The 22,907-nt window shown below is 39.5% G+C and overlaps 1 protein-coding gene across 1 annotated transcript in view; it reads right to left on the reverse strand.

Annotated features, from left to right (window-relative positions):
* Diaph3 (diaphanous related formin 3) overlaps positions 1–22,907 on the reverse strand; it is a 473,693-nt gene that overhangs the window by 409,591 nt on the left and 41,195 nt on the right. The window contains exon 3 of the mRNA XM_029469353.1: positions 14,254–14,430. Within this exon, the coding sequence (XP_029325213.1) occupies positions 14,254–14,430 (177 nt within the window). The remainder of the gene's footprint in view (positions 1–14,253; positions 14,431–22,907) is intronic.

The following is a 22,907-nucleotide window of genomic DNA, read 5'->3' on the forward strand; positions in this document are numbered from 1 at the left end:
AAATGCAATGCATCAAGCAGGCAATCTCAGGATAAGGGAAGACAAGGAAACAAAATAAAAGCAAGAATAGTACCAACTGTGGAGTGCCATTTTGATCTAAATTTCAACACAGTCTGGACCAGCTGCAGAGGCCAGCCTCAACAGGTTGGCCAGGCCTAGGAGTTAGGATTCTAGTTTGAGCTGAGTATAGACACCTCAAAGATAACAATAAATCATTTGAGGGACCCTCATCACCTCTGGTACCCTGGATAAACACAGATGGGGTGGGTAGAGCACCAACCAGAATCCACTGTGACATCTAAAACTAATTTCCTTCATTAAAATGAGGCTTCCATTACAACTAAAAATAAAAAAGAACTCATAGAGATTGCCTAAATGAGCACTATAAATCATTATGAATTAACTAATTTAGCCTTCCAAATTTAATATGCAATACCTTCTACACTGTAAATAAAAGCAGAGAATGATAACCTAACTACAGATCTTTTTACAGATCCAATATGGCAGCTTGTTGCAACGTATTATTTGTTTCGTCAAATATATATTATAGTCAAAGTGCTGAAGACAAACTACATGGAAAACATAATTATAAGGTTTGATAAGTAATTTGTTAAGACTGTTCAAAACTCGAGCTAATAAAAGGAAAAATAGTAACTTTATAAAAGATAAACTCCCAGCTGGGCAGTGGTGGTACTTAACTTTAATCCCAGATCTTGGGAGGCAGAAGCAGGCAGATCTCTGAGTTCAAGCCCAATCTGGTCTACAGGGTAAGTTCAAGGACAACCAAGACTCCACAGAGAAACCCCGTCTTGAAAACCAGAAAAAGATAGAAAAAAATTAATCACATAAGACAAAGCGTGAGAACTCCACTTCCTAGGCATCAATATGACATACCTCCTGATAATGATATACTGGGAAGAATATATTAGCACTAGGGTATTCTTTCCAAAGCATTTCTCAATCTAATTGCAGAGAAGGACATAAGGGAAAAGGAAATGAGACAAACTCAAGTTGGGAGCACCCTACACAAGGAGCAGGATTCTTCGGAAGATTCATCGAGTGGAAGAGACATGGGCACACAATGCAGACTGAGACTGGATCCTGGACAGGAAAGAAGGCTGGCTAGGAATACAGTCTATAAAGCATTAACAATGTTCATGCCATAGATATTTAATAATTGCCCATAAATTATAGAAGATATTGACAAGGAAATACTGAGAAAAGGGTACAAATATAAAAACTCTGTTTATTTCACTACTCTAACTTTTGTTTAAAATAAAGTTTCTGGAAAGGGTAGAACTAAAGTATTTTTAAAACAGTTTTAATAAACAATTTGGAAAAAAGCAGTGGATAGTTGGAATAGCCTTCAGAAGGAAGGAAGGAAGGAAAGAAGGAAGGGAGGGAGGCAAGGAGGGAAGGGAGGGAGGGAGGGAGGGAAAGAAAGAAGCAAGGCAAGAAAGGAAAACAATTTTTTTAAGTTCTCTAAACTTACCAAAACAGCCATTAGAGTATATGTCCTAAATAAATACATGAAGAAATAAGGACAAACTCAAGGCTCCCAAGAAGAGTTCACACAGGTATCCAAACTCCATTCACAGCTCTGGGGCCAGGCACCCAATGAGTCTTTTCCAAACACAAAGCCTATGGTAAGTCCAGTTGCTCCTGCTTTGGACTGCAAGCCTGCTCTGTGAGCTATGAATCTGGTCCCTTTGCCAAGAAATCTTTCCACACACACACACAAAAAAAAAAAAAAAACTCCTCAAACTTCTTTGATCTTAAACAAGAATTAATGGCTGGGCCAGAATCCATATTAAACATTAGTAAACACCATTTTATTTTTGAGATAATCCCTCTACTGATGTAGTTTATGGGAAATTCTTCAAGATGACTGTGTTCCTGCAACCTGCACCTGAACTCTCATCTGCCTATCTTGCCATGTGTGTTTCCATAGTTTTTTGTCTACATACAAAGCCCATTTCCTAGGGTTCAATACTAGACCCATGCTGGCACCTGAAAGCCCATGTCTTGTCATCACCCACCAGCAGTAACCTTCACTGTCATTTTCTTTAGCCCCCATCCTTCAGGTCACATGCTGTCTGTTTTCTCACCTAAAAGCTGCCTTCCCTCAAACACCACCTCCACACTCCTGCCTGACCTCGGTCTTCCATCTTTGAACTTTACTTGTTGTAAATCTTTTTTCTTATCCCAATGAAATCTCCACTCTAGTATTTTCTGCCTCCATGCAGACCAGTTGTTTAATGTACAATTATTTCTACATTCGTTAGGTTCCCCGCATGCCTCTCCTCCCAGACTTTTTTTTTTTTTGAGGGACTTTCTGTAAGATTTAATATATAACATGTTTACAAGTGTCTCATTTCTTCTGGGTGGACCGAGGCAAAATAGACATGCCACTGAACATGTAATTGACATTCTCAACATCTCAAAGGTTCCCGATAGCATAATTTTTATATGTAGGGAAGTCAATTTTCAATAGGATAAGTTTTTTTTTATTTATTTTTTATTAGGTATTTTCCTCGTTTACATTTTCAATGCTATCCCAAAAGTCCCCCATACCCACCCCCCCAATCACCTACCCACCCACTCCCCCTTTTTGGCCCTGGGGTTCCCCTGTACTGGGGCATATAAAGTTTGCAAGTCCAATGGGCCTCTCTTTGCAGTGATGGCCGACTAGGCCATCTTTTGATACATATGCAGCTAGAGACAAGAGCTCCGGGGTACTGGTTAGTTCATATTGTTGTTCCACCTATAGGGTTGCAGTTCCCTTTAGCTCCTTGGGTAATTTCTCTAGCTCCTCCATTGGGGGCCGTGTGATCCATCCAATAGCTGACTGTGATCATCCACTTCTGTGTTTGCTAGGCCCCGGCATAGTCTCACAAGAGACAGCTATATCTGGGTCCTTTCAGCATCCTCCCAGACTTTTATGTACAATATTTAACATGTCTGCTTTCCTCCATGAAACTTCCTATCTCTTACAGAACAGATTTGTTTCAATGCAGTTTGCTGCACATTTCACAACGGACAGAAGTCATTAGTCACTTTTAAATGCATATAATTTGCCAATCTCGTTTTATAACAATCATGAGATAAGGATAAAATTCTAGAACACAGAGCTGGAGCCTGAATATGAGTAGGTCTAGCCTAGAACCCTGAGCAACTACTACTCCATAAAACAAGATCCTTCAGAGAACAGTGCAATTGCTTCATCGACAGCAGAAATCCAATCCAGAAGTGCTATACACTGCTCTGCCTCACTCCTGCAAAGGAGCACAGGGGACCACACAGACCCTTGGTGACATGCAATCAGGGTCAGTGTGTGGCTGAGCACTGTACAACAGCATCTGCACAGAGTGAATGACGCTGAGACTCCTCCCAAATATCACGAAGTTTTGTGACTTTGTCTACCCAAGGAATATGCATTCCACTTTGTACAAAGGTACTGAACGGGTCAAGAGCAGGCCACATCTGAAAATCAGGTTACTCCAGTAGCTGTAGAGACTCCAAAATTTTTTTTCTCTATGAGCTGGAGAAGGCCAGAGGGTCCTATATACCAAAACTTCACCATTTTGCTGCTACTGATTTTAGACACACTGACTCCATCATACGCTGATAAAATATTGGCACAAAGTAAATATTTTGACACTATCTCCAGCAAAATTGAGAAACAAAAAGATGTAAACATAATATATGAGCATATTTAGACAGTAAAGAGCAATTGAGCAGAGAACAGCAACCGGAGAGGAGGCATTTTTTCAACTGAATTACAAATGCTAGACTCAATAATTTCATTCATGAATGTAGATTTGATAAGACAGCATACTCATTAAATTTACATACATCAAGTTGAGTGGGATAGTTAACACCACGGAGAGTCAGATTACATTTAATATGATGGACTATTTGAGCCCTAGGCAAATGCATACAAGCCTCGTGTGGAAGATGGTCAGGTGTGAAGGACTTCTGCCAGAAAGCAAAATAAGCACTTGCTAGGCAGAGGCTACAGTCACAAACGGACACGGAAAAGACGTTATTATAAACAATCAATATGTTTGGGGAAACTAAATATTCATTGTTAAGGCAAAAGATATCACTGGATTTAAATAGTGTTTGTGTATTGTTTCAGGGTGTTTATTAATATCACACTACTGCAGCCACAAATTGGCTAAACATCTTAAAAGGAGGTCCACGTGATAGCCTAACTATATGTCTTGGGACTATGAAGCTCACATCCTAAAAGTATAATTTTTCCCAAATATTTTCAAAAAGTACAACACTACGTTTCAAGCACATTTTGTTGTTGTTGTTGTTGTTGTTTTGGGAGGTTTTTTTTTTTTTTTTTTTGGTTTTGTCGAGACAGGGTTTCTCTGTATAGCCCTGGCTGTCCTGGAACTCACTTTGTAGACTAGGCTGGCCTCGAACTCAGAAATCCACCTGCCTCTGCCTCCCAAGTGCTGGGATTAAAGGCATGTGCCACCACGCCCAGCTTAAGCACATTTTTATTGCTCTTCCACACTATACAATATCAAATGGTCCTTTTGATGTTTATCCCCACATTGCCTTATATTCTCACTACCATGAAAGGTTTCATGCCAACAGAAATTAAAAAAAAAAAAAAAGAAAACAAAGAAAGATTCATGGTCTTTTTCCAATACTAGCGAAATCTATCTTATTTTGGCAATACAATAACTATTTTTAGATTGGATCTAGACATAAAGAAAAAAGTGAAAGATAAAGACCAGCAACAATCTGAAAGCCACAGAGATGATGCAGTCAATGACGTGCTTGCTATACTGCACGCAGACCTGAGCACCTAGAACCCTTGTCAGGAGCCAGGCATTGTGTCCTGGGCGAGTAATCAGAGTCCTGAGAAGACAAAGGCTGGAGTAGCAAGGAGGCTCAACATCAGCAAACCTAGCCTGAAAACAGAAAGATCCCTCCTACAAACAGACACCTGATCTCTGACCTCTAACCCCTGACTGCCATGTAAAGACACACTGGCACACCTACAGATACACATACATTAAAATAAAATAGAAGATAAAATGAAATGGGAAATAGGATGGAAATGCTTGCAAGAATGTATAACTTAGAATTAATGTTATTACTACTTTACTATAACTAGCTATAAATAAGCTTTTTCTTTTGCCTATCAATTTTATGTGTACAGTGAGCAGTGTAAACTATCTCAATTAAAAACAAAATTCCAATGTATTTTCATGCCAACATCAAACACCAATAAAGAAAAATCAATTAAGTATCACTTCTATTGTATAAACGCTAATTTTAATAGAACAAACAAAAAGTGTAATGAATATGCAAGGTGATCTGAAGTGTGATTTACACAGGAATAAGGCCTAGCCAGAACTAGCAAGCATCACCTACCTGCACAGACACCCGCGGCTGATGAAAAAGTCTCATTCACTTACTTGGAAACTTTTAAAAACACCAGGCATTTCCTCATAAATTACACTACAGATTAAACAGTCACTTAACTTCAGACACAAAGACTGACTTTCCCACTGTGACAGAGGAGGAGGTCCTTGCAGATATAAGAAAGAAACAGGGGAAAAAATGGTTTTGAAAGCATTACACAAAAGGAGGTCAATTTGTCTATGATGGTTTTGACTATTGTTTTCTATACTGTTCCATATGCTTGAAATATTCTACAATTAGGAAAACACAAGTAGAAGTACATTTCTATTATATACTGAACAGGTTTCAAACACAAATGTAATGCCTTTAGTATCTTTCTCATTTCCCTTCAATAAAAATGCCAGTATATGTGTTAGGTAGGAAGTCACCTAAGTTCTAGTGCCAGGAGGCACTTCAAGTATAAGCTTTCAAAAAATAAGCTGTATTTTATAAATGTGTTTTCTCCTACTTCTATGCTACGATGAAGCCTGATAAATATCTTCGCAGAAGGTCATTACATAATCTCAATTAATATGTAAGTATCTCCAGCAACTTTACTAAACTGTTCTCTCTGCACACTTCTAGAGAGCATTCTAGAATGTAATTACTGACAGAATGATTCTGTTATGGCTGGCATGCACTTAATGCCAGTTGATGCTGGCACCCTGATAGATGACCTGTCTCACATGGTGCTCGTCCTCTCAATAATAAACACGAGGAAATCAAAAACGATAAACGCATGAAAAAGCTCTTCACTTCCTTAATATTTCTGTGTTACTGGGTTACTGGGCAGAATAGCAATTCCAGCTAGCCTCCATCCAGCCTAATGCTTGCAGGCAGAGAAACACACAATCTCTTTAAAAATCTTAAATGTGTCCTGGCTTGGTGCTCGTCTTTGATTGCAGCTCCCTGGGGACAGGGGCAGATGGATCTCAGTGGGTTTGAGGCCAGGCTGTAACATAGCAACTCCAGGCCAGCAAAAACTCCATAGCGAGACAACGTCTCAAAAACAGTCGTAACGTTTGAGACAGTTCCTAGATTGAATGGACATTTGTTTGGAATTATACTAGGTAGTTAACCTAGAAAGGACACGGATATTCAAATAATAAAGGACATAATCTGTGAGACATTCATGTATCACAAGGGAAGATTTTAAAGACTGCTTACCCTAAGACATGAGGTGTATGGGAGTTCTCAGATAGAAACATGGCGAGACAAACAGAAGAGGCCAGTGTAATTGCCTCATAAGATGTACAATAAGAGAGAAAAATACAGACAGAGATAATAAGACTAAAGAAGTTAATCAATAGAGACAAGTGCCCCAGTGGGATCAAGATGACTACAGTGGTTTGAAGAGGTTTGGCCCCCACAGACTCCTGTGTTTGAATGCTTGGCCCATGGGAAATGCCTCTACTAGGAGGTGTGGCCTTGCTGGAGTGGGTGTGGCCTTATTGTAGAAAGTGAGTCACTGGGGGGGTGGGTGAGATTTTATGTGCTGTGCACTCTGACAGTGCTGAAAAGTAGTCTCTCTCCTAGTGCCTTCAAATCAAGATATATAACTCTCAGATCCTTCTCCGGCACCATATCTGCCCGGACGCTATAGATATATAACTCTCAGATCCTTCTCCGGCACCATATCTGCCCGGANGCTATAGATATATAACTCTCAGATCCTTCTCCGGCACCATATCTGCCCGGANGCTATAGATATATAACTCTCAGATCCTTCTCCGGCACCATATCTGCCCGGANGCTATAGATATATAACTCTCAGATCCTTCTCCGGCACCATATCTGCCCGGANGCTATAGATATATAACTCTCAGATCCTTCTCCGGCACCATATCTGCCCAGACGCTACCATGTTTCCTGCCTTGATGATAAGGACTGAACCTCTGAAACTGTAAGCCATCCCCAAATAAATAAAATCCCCTTTATAAAATTTGCCTTGGTCACCGTGTCTGTTCTCAACAATGAAAATCAAACTAAGACAATGACAAAGTCCCTCATACTTCAGTGAGAGCTTTCCAAAGAGGGACTAAAGTATGGATGGGAATGTGATGTAATTTTTTAAGGAATATATATGTATATCTCATTTCTAGGTTTTGAGATTTGACATGTTTTAGATAGCTAATTTTAACTTCTCTTCTGTAGGAGGCATATGGAAGATATTATACAACATTAACAGCTCCAAAACTATGGAGAGAGTGCAGAGAAAACCAAAGATATAAAGATAAAACAAGAGAGCCAGATGCAACAGTAAGGAAAGGAAAGGGCGAAGATGTACAAAGAGAGGATGTAGATAAGGACCAAAAAAGAGGCATCACTCTACCCACAGCAAAAATAGAAATCAATATAACAGGTTATTGATTAAAAAGCTGTTTGTAATCATACAGGTACACAACCAAAAGTTAAAGTTGCAAAGTTGTAAACTATTATAGAAACATTCCGAATAAACTATTCTCTGCTAAAGTTAGAGTATATTAATTTAAACAAACTTAAGAACATATTGGCTTTCCATTAACAGAATATGAATAGCAATTACATTCAAAACTGAACCATTGGCAAACGCAGTAGAACAGACTCAGAAGAGGGTGAATGGAGTAACCACATAAAGGATAGTGGTCAGTGACATTGAAAGAGTGGGTGACATCTGAGGAAAGCAGATGCAATACCAGGAAAATAGTGTCAGCATTTATAAATCTATGCCAATGGTATGCAGCACAGGAGTCCACAGAGAAACCCAAGCCCTAATCCCTATACTGCATGGAGAGAGACTACACCTACATATAATTAAAGCAATAAATCTCAAAATAGGGAAACTTTCTTGGGCTGTCTGGAAGAGCCTGGTATGACATGAACCATTAAGTTTCTCTGAATGAAGTCAGAAGACTGGCACATAACAAGAAGCTAGTAATTCTCTAAGCATGAAAGACTCAGTGGAATACAAATAGAAGTCAAGAGAAAAGCCTCCAGAAACTGGATGCCCTGCCCACTAATAAGGAAAGGGGACCTCAGTTTCCCAACCTCAAGAAACAGGATTCTACCAACAATCGAAATTAGTGATAAGTAAACATGTCAACTGACACTAGCTTAAACCCCGTGACCCTTTCAGAACCAGGTTGAATTTCCAACCTATATAATAATCATAACATTTGTGTTGTTCTAAATCCAGACAGTATTTCAGCAGTATTTCAGAAACCAAGAGAATCCCATATGACACCAATGGCAGGTTATAAACAACCCAAGCCAACAAGTGCTCGGTTCTCCACTCCAGTCTAACCCGACAGTAGACAGATCAATCCTACATCCAATAGAGGGCTAATACCCAATATATACAAAGAACTCAAGAAATTAGACTACAGACAATCAAATAACCCTATTTAAAAATGGGGTACAGAGCAGACAAAGAATTCTCAACTTAGGAAACTCCAATGGTCATGAAGCACTTAAATGTTCAACAATCTTAATCATCAGGGAAATGCAAATCAAAACAACCCTGAGATTCCACCTCACACCAGTCAGAATGGCTAAGATGTAAAACTCAGGTGACAGCAGATGCTGGTGAGGATGTGGAGAGAGAGGAACACTCCTTCATTATTGGTGGGATTGCAAGCTGGCACAACAAGTCTGGAAATCAGTCTGGCATTTCCTCAGAAAATTGGACATGGTACTACCTGAGGACCCAGCTATACCACTCCTGGGCATATATCCAGAGATGCTCCAACATGTATTAAGGACACATGCTTTACTATGGTCATAGCAGTCATATTTATAATAGCCAGGAGCTGGAAGGAACCCAGATGTCCCTCATCAGAGGAATGAATACAGAAAATGTGGTACATTTACACAATGGAGTACTACTCAGCTATTAAAAACAATGACTTCATGAAATTCACAGGCAAATGGATGGAACTAGAAAATATCATCCTGAGTAAGGTCACCCAGTTACAAAAGAACACACATGGTATGCACTCACTGATAAGTGGATATTAGCCCAGAAGCATGGAATACCCAAGATGCAATTCACAGACCACATGAAGCTCAAGAAGAAGGAAGACCAAAGTGTGGGTGTGTCTGTTCTTTTTAGAAGGGGTTCAAAATAATCACAGGAGCAAATACAGAGACAAAGTGTGGAGCAGAGACTGAAGGAAAAGCCATCTAGAGACTGCCCTACCTGGAAATCCATTCCAGATACAGTCACCAAATGCAGACACTATTGTAGATGCCCAGAAGAGTGTGCTGACAGAAGCCTGATATAGCTGTCTCCTGAGAGGCTCTGCCAGACCCTGACAAATACAGAGGAGGATACTCACAGCCAACCATTGAACCAATCCCAGGGTCCCCAGTGGAGAAGTTAGAGAAAGGAGTGAAGGACCTGAAGCGGTCTCAACCCCATAGGAAGAATAATAATAGCAACCAACCATAGCTCCAGTGTCTAAACCACCAGCCAAGGAGTAAACACGGAGGGAGGGACCCGTCAGCCATATATGTAGCAGAGAATGGCCTTCTCAGGCATCAATGGGAGAAGAGGCCTTTGGTCCAGTGAAGGCTCAATAGATGACCCAGTGTAGGGGAATGCAAGGGCAGGGAGGCAGGGGTGAGTGGGTGGATGGGACACGCCCTCCTAGAAGCAGGAAGAGGGGGGATGAGATAAGGGGTTTCTGGAGGAGGGGAGAATCAGGAAAGGGGATAATATTTGAAATGTAAATAAATAAAATATCCAACTAAAAAATTAAATTAGAAAAAAAGGAAGAAAGAAAGAAAGAAAGAAAGAAAGAAAGAAAGAAAGAAAGAAAGAAAGAAAGAAAGAAAGGAGGGAATGAAGGGCAACTGTACTCTGCCAGTGGCACTTACAGTCATCTCTAAACAGAGCAAGTCTGGAATGTGAAGAAAGCTGAGCTTTCTTTTGATGACATTAAAATATATACAGTAAGACAGACTTTTCTATTATGTGAAGACAAGGAGAGAACTGAAAGGACTAACTCTAAGAGGACAGGCCTGTAATCAACCAGTCACTTTCAGTTGTACCCACTGAGCTCATGTCCTTCAAAAGGCCAGTTTCATCATAGTCAATAAAGCAGGCAAGAGTATTCACTAAGGTTGGTTTCAGATATCAAGGCTGCATACATACATATATATATATATATATATATATATATATATATATATAAAATGTTGATTTCAACGAGTTCATACATCCAAGACTCGCAGAAAACCAAGACAGTCTTTCAGTATATACCAAAATATAAGCACGGCTTGGGGGAGCTCTTAGGAAGTTTAGATGAGGGTGGCTGAGATGACTCAGCAAGTAAGGGTGTTTCCCACCAAGCCTAGCAACCTGAGTTTGATGCCAGTGACCCACATGGTGGAAGGAGAACTGAGTCCTGCAAGCTGTCCCCTGACCTTTAGACATGCACTGTGGCATGATCACCCACACATATATATGTACACCATTAAACATAACATTTTACATGTGTAACTAGAAATTCATCACTGTTTTAGAAACTAGACCATTATGAGACCAAGAAAATCAATTCTCTAAGCAAAAATAAAAAGTTGAAGTATTACACTATATTTTGCATTCATTAAATAATCAAGTCAGTAATATTTCAGAGGACTATCTTAAGGAAGAAAAACAAGTGTTCTTCAGAATAAAGTTGCTACTTCATGTACAAATTAAATACTTTACATAATTGGTAAATAGGAATAATTGTTTTTAAAACTGCACAATTGTGACACAAGACCTTACATATAAATTTTAAATATGATGAAACCTTTACAAGCACAAATGCCAAAAGGTTAATATAGCTGATTTCTAAATGTTTCTGTCAGGAGCATTTTGTTGTTGTTGTTGTTGTTGTTAATAAAAAGTTCTGCTCAGCTGTGCCCTTTTATCTTTCTCTCCTTCCTCCACCCAAGGCTCAGGACTCAGAACGATCCTATGGGTCTGACAGCTGGGAGCATCTAGACAACAGTGTCTTCTGGACTGGAAAGGAACAATGCAGGCCTCAACTCTAAGTTGCGTGGCTGCCTGTACAAGAGCTCTACAGGATCCAGACATTCCATTCCAGGACGGAGGAGGAAGGGGAGGCCCATGAGCCCCACCCTTAAGTGAGGAGTTGTTTAACAACTGGCTGCCAGGAAAAAGGGTATTTTTTTAAGCTCTTAGTAGCTTAACCATTCTCAGATTCCAATGAATAACATATACATTAGATAGTTGTTATAAAATATAAATTGTGTGCGTGTTGTGTGTGTGTGTTGTATGTGTGTTGTGTGTGTGTGTATGCATCTTAGGCACTGCACACATATTTGATATTCACAAAGAATAAAGAATACATACAAATCTATATTTTAGAATACTATTGATCAAGTCCAGTAGCGTGAAATCCTAGTAGTCGTTGTATCTAGAGTAAATGCTAGGAGGCCAGAGCTGGTCTTAACTGTCTCTAGGGTAGACATTAGAATGACTAATTGTTTTCTACAAGTTCTTTGACCTTGAAGAAACCATTGCAGAAAACAATCGGATAGAGCTTTGCAGCCTTTGCCTGACTTTGATTGCAGGACAGCACTGGCACACCCTTGTGTTGTAGAGCACGGAAAACAGAAAGGCAGGAGCATACTGGTTTCCTTCACAAAACGTATAGATTAGATGGGGGCTTTGTACTGAAGAGCTTGTTTTACCCAAAAAACGATATTTGTGTACCAATCACTAAATACGCTTCTGCACAGCTCTTTGAGGGTCTTCTCAAGGCTGGACCTCCCCGCTGTTTTAGACCCTGATTACATTTTGGAAAGACCCTCTTTCTTTGACAGTTCTGTGTGATTGAGAACACTGACAGTTCAGTGTAATGAAACAATGGTGCCCAGAAAAAAATGTCTCTAACTCACACTTAAAGGCAAGACACACTTCCTCAGTGACTTCAGCTTTCAGCTTCGGAGACAAGAGGAGGCTTTGTATTCAAGGTATTCTAATATAACCAAGGATTCAGAGACAGGGAAAGAATCTGTTCTGTATGTTTGAAGAACAACTTAGGAATGACTCATCCCTCAAATATTTAACAGCACCAGCAAAGAAACACTTCCATTCGACTTCTGCTAAATAAAACATACATTTGATTGACATGCCTCGGATTAAATAAGTGATCTGGCCCAGATCACCAAGTATCTATAATTACTTCAAATTGTCCAGCTCCAACTGAACTGCACATGCTTCCCTGAATCTAAAAGCAATGGCAGCAGTCCCCAAAAGTATAATATAGCCTACATTCACTATTTCTTGGATGGCTGTCCTTTTAACTAACCACTTGTGATCATAAAATGTGTTCTCTATAATGTTTAACAGCAATGGGCTGCTTTCTCTGTGTACTCAGATGGTACTCACAACTATAAGGATATTTTACTGTAGTTAGAAGCGCCAAGATAGTACCATTCCAAAGTTTCAGAGGTAATTAACATACATGTTCAGAGCATGAAAAGAAAGGTCCCTGTGCCATCGCAAGTCTGCCAAGGTGATACTGAAGAGAGCTACCTTCACACAAGCCTCATGACTGGTGGCAAAGGCCAGCAAAAAGCTTTTCTTTTGTCCTTGGTGGAGATTATAGCAGTTCATGGAGTCAACAGGGAAAGAGTTCCAAATTGTAGGGAAAAAACAAAAAGTAACACTTAATTAAGAGCTGGTATAAGAGCAGATCCGCTTCCCAAGTCTAGAGTTTATGCAACATTAAAGGTATGAAAACAAACTGGGCTTTTATTCTTTCCAGGGTCTTCTGAGACTCTAGGTGTTCACACTAAATCAAATACTTGCGATAAATAGAAAGTAAGACAGTGCAGTACAAATCCAACACTTCTGCTGAACAGCTGTAGAAGCGCTATTAATAGTATCCAAATTTCATACACACGATAGACCATTAACTGATGAGCAAATGCAATAACTTCCATTTAGAAAAATGGATGAAGCTGCCAAAACTGACAGACAAATGGACAGACATATATAGAATAAATCATGACTTGGAAATACACACAGCACCTCAGAAGTATTTAGAATATCCTTTTATAATTGGCCCCAAGTTATCTTTCCAATCTAACTTTTCAGACTTCTCACTGGTCCTAGGAGCTATTCAGAAACTAGCTCTATAATTTTGCTTACTGTTATTTCTTTCATAGCAAGAGACTGCCCTCCCGTTTGCCTATACAATTCTCAATTGCCAGTTGGCCCAGGCTGACTTTCTCTGCAAATTTCCCAAAAATACTGTAATTCGCCATATTTTCCTTGAAGCTAATTAGGTATCTCAAAAAGCTAAAGTAGTTTCTTCCTACTCTGAACTTATAAAGAGCTGAATTATTAAACACTTCCTTCTGGCATTGCTTCTGTAATTTTTCAAATATTTGTTTTGAATCATAACAGATATGAACTTGAAAGTAGCAACTATATAGATAAAAATCTATTTATATAAAATTAGCATCCATTTGGAGGAAGTAGTTTGAACTCTCTTAACATACATGGATAGCTGATCAAATCAGCTCATTCAGATTAAAAATCAGACACTGAATCTGACAGTGAAAGACTAAAGATCAAGAGACGAAGGCACCAAGAAAAGAGCTGATTAAGCGTCATAGACACAGGCGTATATACTGAGGCTGGAATGGAATGACACAGCACTAAGAAACCATCCAGTCCCGATGACAAGACCACAGTGGGACTAGCTGCAAAGCACATGAGCTCAGACCACACAGCTACGCAGTATGAAAGCTGCCATTTGATACTTCACTTGTTAATACACTGGGCGAAACTGAGATCTAAAACAGAACCCAACTTCTTACCATCATCTTCTCAAAAAGCTTCAGGACTTCACTCTCTGGCAGCGCCTTTGGGTTGTTTTCCATCGTCTCTGAGGACACCGAGGAGCTGTCGCTGATCCCGGGCACAGTCTTCAGGTGGGGAAGGGGGGGTCTCTCTTTCTTGCTCCCTGGAATTCTTATGCTGGCAAATTTGTCCAGCTATGAAGAAAAATAAAATAACACACAAGTTAATATTTCCTCTTGCAGCAACTGTTATCTAGTTGCAAAAACAGGGCAAAAATACAGGGCCAATCAATCACATTGTCAGTGATGAAGCTTTAATCTTAACAATATTGACCGCAAGTGATGAGAAGGTTCCAGCAGGAACCCCATTTAAAGGCAGACGGAAAGCCATACAACCTCACAGGATCTTAGGTCTCTGCAATGTGTAGTGCACTGTAATCTATTCATTTTGAAGCCTTTATTTCTGTATGAAGGTGGATGGATCAAACTCAGGTCATCCAAGCTTGTTTGCCAGTGCCTTTACCTACTGAGCCAATCTTGTTGGTCCCCTATTCATGTTACAGTGAAAGCAATAGGTTTATATTTTATAGATATAAAGTTCAGATCTTAAAAAACAAAATCACAAAATTTTCCATTAAAGATTCTTGGCCAGAAGACCTGGGCTTTATAGATAAGCAAACTGAACAGTTTCACAGACGCAAGTCAGCTAACAGTCATGGCACCAACTGTTACGTCTTGCCCTGAAAGCCAGCCCTGCCCTTCACCAGTGCCCTCATGCATACTGTGCCCTAGTAGGGGACAAGGAGTCCCACAACAGGACATGCATCAGGCATTTAAGTGTAATGCCTTTGTGGCTCTGCAGACAGTTGAGTTCCCACTAACATTTCTTTTGCACATGCCAGCCTACATCTGAATTTTGTGGACATCGACATAGCAGGGACTTATTTAATACAGATTTTTGTGGTAACAGGACGTCTTCCATAACAAGATCAAGCAGCTGACTGCAACTTGAATATATTAATATTAGTCTAGAAAGCTACTTATTTATTCATTCAAAATTGTTTCTCCTCACAAAAAAACTAGTTATCTATTTCAAGAAACATAAAACTTTCAAAAAGGACAAAATAGCTTAAAGGAGGCTTTAAGTATATGTTTACTGAAACATATACTTAATCATAAAACTTATATAAATTTTACATCATTAAGTATAAACTTATTTTCACTAGAACATGTATAGAGGGTCAACAGGAATGACCCATCCACTTACATACAAAAATAACAAATGCTTAAAATATATCTCTTATACAAGTACACTACACCCTACAGTAGCACTAGCTACATATGGTTACTGAGTTCAATATTTAGTTCATTAGCTGCATAAACAAATTTCAAGTGCTCGAGGGACATATATAATTAGTGGCTACACTTGTAAATCCACACTCAGGATATTTCTATTATTGTAGAAACCCTCCCTATTAAAAGAGCTGGTAGAAGTATTAAAGTTATCTAATACATAGAAATCTTTATTTTTAAAATAGCACTAAATTATGTTATTATTTAATTTACTTAAGAAATAGGTCAATTCATGATGTAAATGAATGTTTACATACAAAATGTAGGCCTATGAATTATCTATGGAGATAATGTCTAGGGAAAATATATTGCACTGTACTTACAGTCTATTTAACATAAGCTTGACTTGTAAGACTAGTCACAACATAGCATCACTCGCATACTAACAAACAAGCCACAAAAGCTGCAAAACGATAGTTGCTGGGTTTTTAATTCATCTGAAAACTGAGGACACAGGAAAGAGAAAAAAAGAGTCACAGGAAGGGAAGGAGGCGAAGAAATAGGGGGAACAGAGATATTATATATGAACTGGGTATGTACAAATGGTTTTTGCCTGCGGTGTGCCCTCAATATTCAATAATGTAGTGTTTTCATTGTATCAAGTATTGTTATAAATAATAAAAGAATATATAGATAACCTCTGCAAGTTCCAGGTGATAGTCTTAAATTTGTTTCATTTCAACCAGTATACATTTGAATTAAAATATTTCTCAAAACTAGGAAGACTTGTTATCAGTCTCCAGGCTTCTGTGAATGGAGTTCAACAGCCTATGTACGTCTGTGGGGACAAGCCGTGGTCTTTTTGAGCCTTACATGAAGGCGTATAATCAAGGTGAATATACTATTAATTGAATGAAATAAGGTTTGAAAGAAATTCCTTTCGAGAAGAATAGATGATGAGAGCACAAAGAATGGAATCCAATTGGTAACAGAAGTCCTTTCTTCATGACCATTACTTTTAGTTTACAAAGGTGCCCTCACTGTCCTCAGCCACCGGTCAGGGATAGGCAAATGAACTGCAGTGAGTGTCCAATGGTGCATGGTTGCTGGCTCAGTGATTAGAAAACCAGTAATTTCTCTTAAAAAGCCTAGCATAAAACCAATCTATTACCAGCTCTTCCCCTCAATCCTTTCTTGGCCACATGTGCAGCATGTTGAAGGTTCGTGCCAGGAAAAGCTAAACTGGGATCCTTCCTCAGGTACAGAAGGCTTTCAGCAGCTGCAAACCATCCTCCCATACTACAGAGCAGAGAAGGCCCTGAGTGAAATGCCCATGATACAGCCCACGCCTTGAAGAGATCCTGGCAGCCACTATCTGAAGGCGAAGAGCAGCAGGCCAGGTCATAGTTGCCGGAAGAAACAGAGCAAACTTGAAATAGTTAACAGAGGACAGCTCAGCACTAACCCTAAAAACAGACATCAGATTTAAAATGGAAAGCTATCCCAGAGATCTGGCACTTGCTACATCAGTTGCTAAGTCAAAACTAGACTGCCGGAGCTGGGCATCTGCTACAACACAAGAAGGTCTGAGTTAAAATCCCCAGAACCCACATGGAAATCCGGGTGTTGTTTTGGGACTGCCTGCAACCCAAGCTCCTTAATGTTTTGGGGCAAGTGGAGACAAGAGATCATTGGGGCTTACTGGCTTACTGGCCTTAACTCTAAGTTCAGCAAAAGAACCAAACCTAAGAATAAGAGAAGCCTCAAAATGCCTAGCAGGTAAAGAGCACAGTGCACTTGCAGAGGATCGAGTTTAATTACCAGCATCCACGTCAGGTAACTAACTCACAACCACCAATAATCCTTACATCAGTGGATAATCCTAACAACAGAGGACCTGACATCTTCTTCAGGATCCTAGGCACCTGCACTCACATGTGCATATCCTCACACACATATGCCCATAATTGAAAAATAGATATCCATAGATGATAGATATATACACAGAGACAGGCAGTGGTGGTAACACAAGGCGCTCAATGTCCTTTTCTGGCCTTCATGGTTCTACACACACACACACACACACACACACACACACACACACTCCCCACATGCAGCCAGCATACTCACATACATACACACTCACACATACAAGCATGCACCAGTACCCCGGAGCTCTTGTCTCTAGCTGCATATGTATCGAAAGATGGCCTAGTCGGCCATCACTGGAAAGAGAGGCCCATTGGACTTGCAAACTTTATATGCCCCAATACAGGGGAATGCCAGGGCCAAAAGAATGGGAATGGGTGGGTAGGGAAGTGGGGGGGGGGTGTATGGGGGACTTTTGGGATAGCATTGGAAATGTAATTAAGGAAAATACGTAATAAATAAATAAATAAATAAATAAAAAAGTAGTTTGTCAGATTTTCAGTGATGTTCAGATCCCATGTATTCAAACCATGCGAAGCCACAGAAGAGCTGAATCCAAACTAAAGAAACAGGGTCCAGGTGAGCCCTGCTCTCAGCTGACTGGCCGCCTGCTCCAATCGCCTGCAAGAAGAGACCTTTCTCTTCTGAGAAGAAATGAAATCACATCTTCGACTTATGAAAGAAAAGTTCTACAGTACTGGAATTTTCTATAGAAATGTCTTTCATAAGTAGAAGCAAAATAAAGACAATGCAGTCAAAAGCTGAGAGAGGCTGGCTCCAGGCCTGCGGGGACTACAAAAACTGCTAAGCTTTTCAAGCTAAAAGGCAGTGGGTGAGACACAGAATTCTAGAACCACAAAAAGATAGGAAAACCAAAGAACAATGCATCAGTTAGCTGCTGCTAGGACTCTCGAGAGGTGGAGGGCAGGTAGTTACAAACTACACTGCCATACAGATACGGAGCAAGGAGAACATTTTTGCATGTATGTAAAACCCTGGCATGACCAAATAAGCATGATCTAGTATGAAGGAAGCTCGTGTGCTGAAGCTACAGTCCCTGGGTGAATTGAAACCCTGCATCTTAATTGTTATTTGAAAACAAGTAGGGGATAACAAAATAATTTCTGTAAGTCAAGGATTGGTTAGCCTCCATTTGGTCACCTTTGCAGCACTCTGTAAAGTAAGTGTAGTATAAACTTCTGTAAGTATAGTATCAATGCATAAGTATAAAAACGATCTCATCTCTTATCTCACACGAAGTCTAATGAACTGTGACATCTATACTGAAGTGACATTAAACACAGCATCACTGATGCTGCATCAATATTACAGATGTAAGCAAGCCAATAACTGGGGAAAGTGAACCGAACCGAAGCATTCACAAGACAGTGGGAAACACAGAGCCTACGACTCCACGGGTGACACAGAGTTCACAAGACGTTTGCTTTTAACAAAAGCCTGTACTTTTAAAAACATAAAGACATAAATGTACTGAAACTTGGATCCCCTCTTCCCCCACCATCATGACCATCACCGACGTGTTGCCACAAGGTTAGGGTGAGGTGAAAGACACCCATGCCTTTGTCCCTTGTTACCACTATGAGTCAAAGAAGCCCCTGGTCTGGGCTACCATGTGGGACTATGTTAGAGCCTGACCTGGGTAGGGTGGGATAGCGGGCCCCAAGCCCTCACCTGCCTTGGTCTGTACCTGGCCTGGGCAGCACACTAGAAACGGCCCTCCTGGCTTGGCCATGGGAGAGCCGGCATGAGAGTGTAAGGGTATGCAAGATAGCTGACCCCACCCCTCGTTGGGGGAGTGCAAGATTGCTGGAAAGCTGACCAACTCAGCTCCCACCCAGACCCAGAGCCAGGGCTGAGTTGGCTCACCCCAAAATCCACTCCTTGTATGGAGAGTGTGAAGGGGCCAGTCCTGCAGAACCTAAGCTGCAGAATCTCCCTGACACAGGACAACTACAGGATTTCTGAAAGGAGTCATAGTGAGGATCCAATATTAATAGGGTAGCAGAAACCAGAGGCTTCTACCCAGGCCAATGAATGATCCATGGCAATGAGCACCTGCCAGTAAAGCTGTGTGGCAGAAGGGTACAGACTGTGAGGCACGCCACAGCACATCACAGATTCCACAGCAAAATTTTGGTTCAGTTTTGGTTTAGGTTTTGTTTTGTTTTGTTTTCGGGGAGGGGAGGGGATTTACAAGGGCAGAGGGCTGATATGGAGGGATGGAGAGATGAGTGGGAATGGGGCCCACGATGTAAAATTCACAAAGAATCAATAAAAAGATTTTTTAAGAAGTAATAAAACTCACAAGAGTGAGCATTTAGTAACCCCTCTGTACGTCAGGTACGAGGGTAAGAGCATGAAAGGCAGCATGGGATAGATAATACTCACTCGGTCTGTGCAATGATGAAAACACATGGCTAAACAGAAGACAAGCACATCAAATTTCATAGGTGTTAGCTTACCTATAGAACACCACAAAGAAACTCAACTCAATATTGTAAGAAGGAAACTACATTTGTACCAGTAAACAGACCAAAAAAAAAAAAATTACAGAATAACAACGTAAAATCAGCACATCTCCCCTGAATGTTTAGAATTAAGCTCTAAGGAAAGGTCTGATTTTACACATGTGGTGGAAAAGCAAATGTTCATCTCACCATCTTAGAGCTAGCCAATGGTAAAGTGAGGAAAATGAGTACTTCCTCTTCCAGATTCTAAATCCACAAAGGTCAGATAGTAACAGGAGATACAAAAGGATCAGCATCTCAGGCTTAAAATGTAATACTTTTTCTTCTTAATCAGAAAGATGAAAGACAATATATGAGAAGAGCCAGGACTGATGCTGAGTGGATAAAGGAAACTTGCTCCCAAACATGATGAATTCTGTTCAATACCCAGGTGGAAGATGAGAACCAACTCCCACAAGTTTTCCTCTGACCTCAACACACAGTTCATGATACCTATACACATACAGATATACACATGAAAAAATAGATAGGTAGTATGAAGATACATAGAGACACATAGATACAGATGATAGAGATAGAAGACAGACAGACAGATAGATGGCTAGCTAGATGGATAGATATAAATATATAAATGAGTATATTTTTAAAACCATTTTCTTCTTCCTATACTAGGATTAACTCTTGATTATCCAAAGCTAAAAGCAGAGCTTACAAGCTTACCCAAGCATGTGCTACGAAGAACTCCAGATAAATTCTAAGTACAAAATCTGAGCACATAACAAAGCTAGATCAAAATGATCTTGACTATCAAATTGTTTTACATGTGCTTGAGAAGTTTCATTTAAAAAAAAATGATGCTAGAGTAATTTCACATAAAAATAGACAAATCATTCCTAACTTATCTTTCATGGATTGCATGTATTATTTGCTTTTGAAGCAAAGCACAATAGAACACATAGTCAAACTTTGAAAATATTTTGTACTTGAAATTATTGTAGAAATTGCCATCAAACTAACAGCAAGTTGGCTATTGTATTTTCCAATTTACCTGAAGATGGTTTCTTTTACAACTTATGTACTTTATTTATAAAAAAAATATTTATATATTTATTTATATATTTAAAAAAAACAAATAATTTATAAGGAATTCTCTCCGTAAAGCCAAAGTAGAAACTCAACTTAGGCAGGTAAAATACACAAGCAGTCCACATTGGTTGAAGAATTGATTAAGCACACACAAGACTGGGGAATTCTATTACACTGCTATTTAGAGTTAGAACACCACACGTAATTAACAAGGCTTTGCCTGTGTCTGGGGTATACTAAGTTTTATAAATTAATATCACTTATCTTCAGGGGAAGTTAAATGAGCACCCTACTGAGTATTATCTCATGCTGAGTAATCACACTGATAATCAGTAATGACAGCTTAAATAAATTAATTAAACAAAAAAGGGTCTTTAAAACTATCTGGATTTTCAGTTACAACATTGTGATAGTAAGAACTCATTATTTAAAATTTCCATTATTTCAGCACTGTAAATGTCAACAGCATTTTTTTTTTCATTTAAAAGGACAGTGTAATTTTCAGGTATTTTACAATTTTAGTAGTTTTACATATGGCTAGAAACACATTTTTCTAGAACCAAGAAGAAAGTTGATGTTTTCATGTAACCCAGGAGAAATAAGCAGAAAGGAGAAATAGAAGCTCCTTCTAACTATAAAATCAATTTTACCCAAATATCCACCTAGGATATAAAATGTATTATTCAAAACGTTGTCAATTTTCATGCATTTTTCTATTAGACTTCAGGAACAAATACCCCACTAAGAAAGTGTGGGTTAATCAGCTTTGTTACTACCTCAGCAACTTGCTGCTTAGAACCATGACCCCAGACTCTGCCTACTGAATCCTGCTAGTCACTGGCTTCTTGTGGTCTCATAATCAAGGCACTCACAACAGTGTGTCATCAAGACTTCTTAACAAGAAATAAAATAGTGAAACCCTTTCAGCCACAAGTCAATGACTCCAATGAAAGATGTGGACACCCCACCCCCCGGCCCACTGTCATTTAAGACACACTATATTCTCATGTCCTTTCAAATTAGTTATAAATTCTGTTCAATTCATTGATTTGATAACAACTGACCTTGTCTTTCCTCTTGCAATTTAACAGCCCTATTAGATCAATCATCACCTAAGTCATTGTGTACCAATTCTCTCTGAAACTACATGTGACCCTCTGACTTCTGTAACCAGCAAGAAATTACCTATTCTGGCTTACAGAACCAGATCATAAATAGCATTGTCTTCTTTCTTGGATCACTCATTCTGGCATATGCCATCTGCCAAAACACACAAAAGACAGGCGCACATGGCAAAGACCTAAGACACTACGTACTTTACAACAGAAAAAGGTATCTATTTATTTACACTAGCCCATGAATGATCATCTTGGAAGTTTTTGCCAAACTTACAGGTCACCATAGCTCTACATTACCAAATCTCTACATTACAGCTTCCTGAGACCCTGAGCTAGAACCATTTACCTAAGCAACTACCAAAATCATGGCCCACAGACAATATTTGAGAAAGCACTGTCTGTTGTATGCCACTAAGTTTAGGAACCATTTGTCCCATCCCAAGAGACAAATATCACAGTGTCTGGTACATATTCAACCTGCATAACAGTATCTGACAGACAGCAGTCTACTAATGTCAACAGATGGACTTGTTGAAGTTATAAATGAGGAATTCCTAAATTATGAAAATCTTATGAAAACTAATACCATTTCTGCAATGTTTCACAACTTGGGGAAAGTGTTTTCACAAAAAAAAAAAAAAAAAAAAGGAGGAGGAGAAAGGGGAAGAGGAAGAGAAGAGAGAAGTGATGATTTCTGGAACAGAGAAAGCTGTCCATGAGGCATTACAAATGTGGTCTACTAGGGAACCATATGAGG

Source organism: Mus caroli, chromosome 14 (genome assembly GCF_900094665.2).
Source record: "Mus caroli chromosome 14, CAROLI_EIJ_v1.1, whole genome shotgun sequence".
NCBI classification, from domain to species: Eukaryota; Metazoa; Chordata; class Mammalia; order Rodentia; family Muridae; genus Mus; species Mus caroli.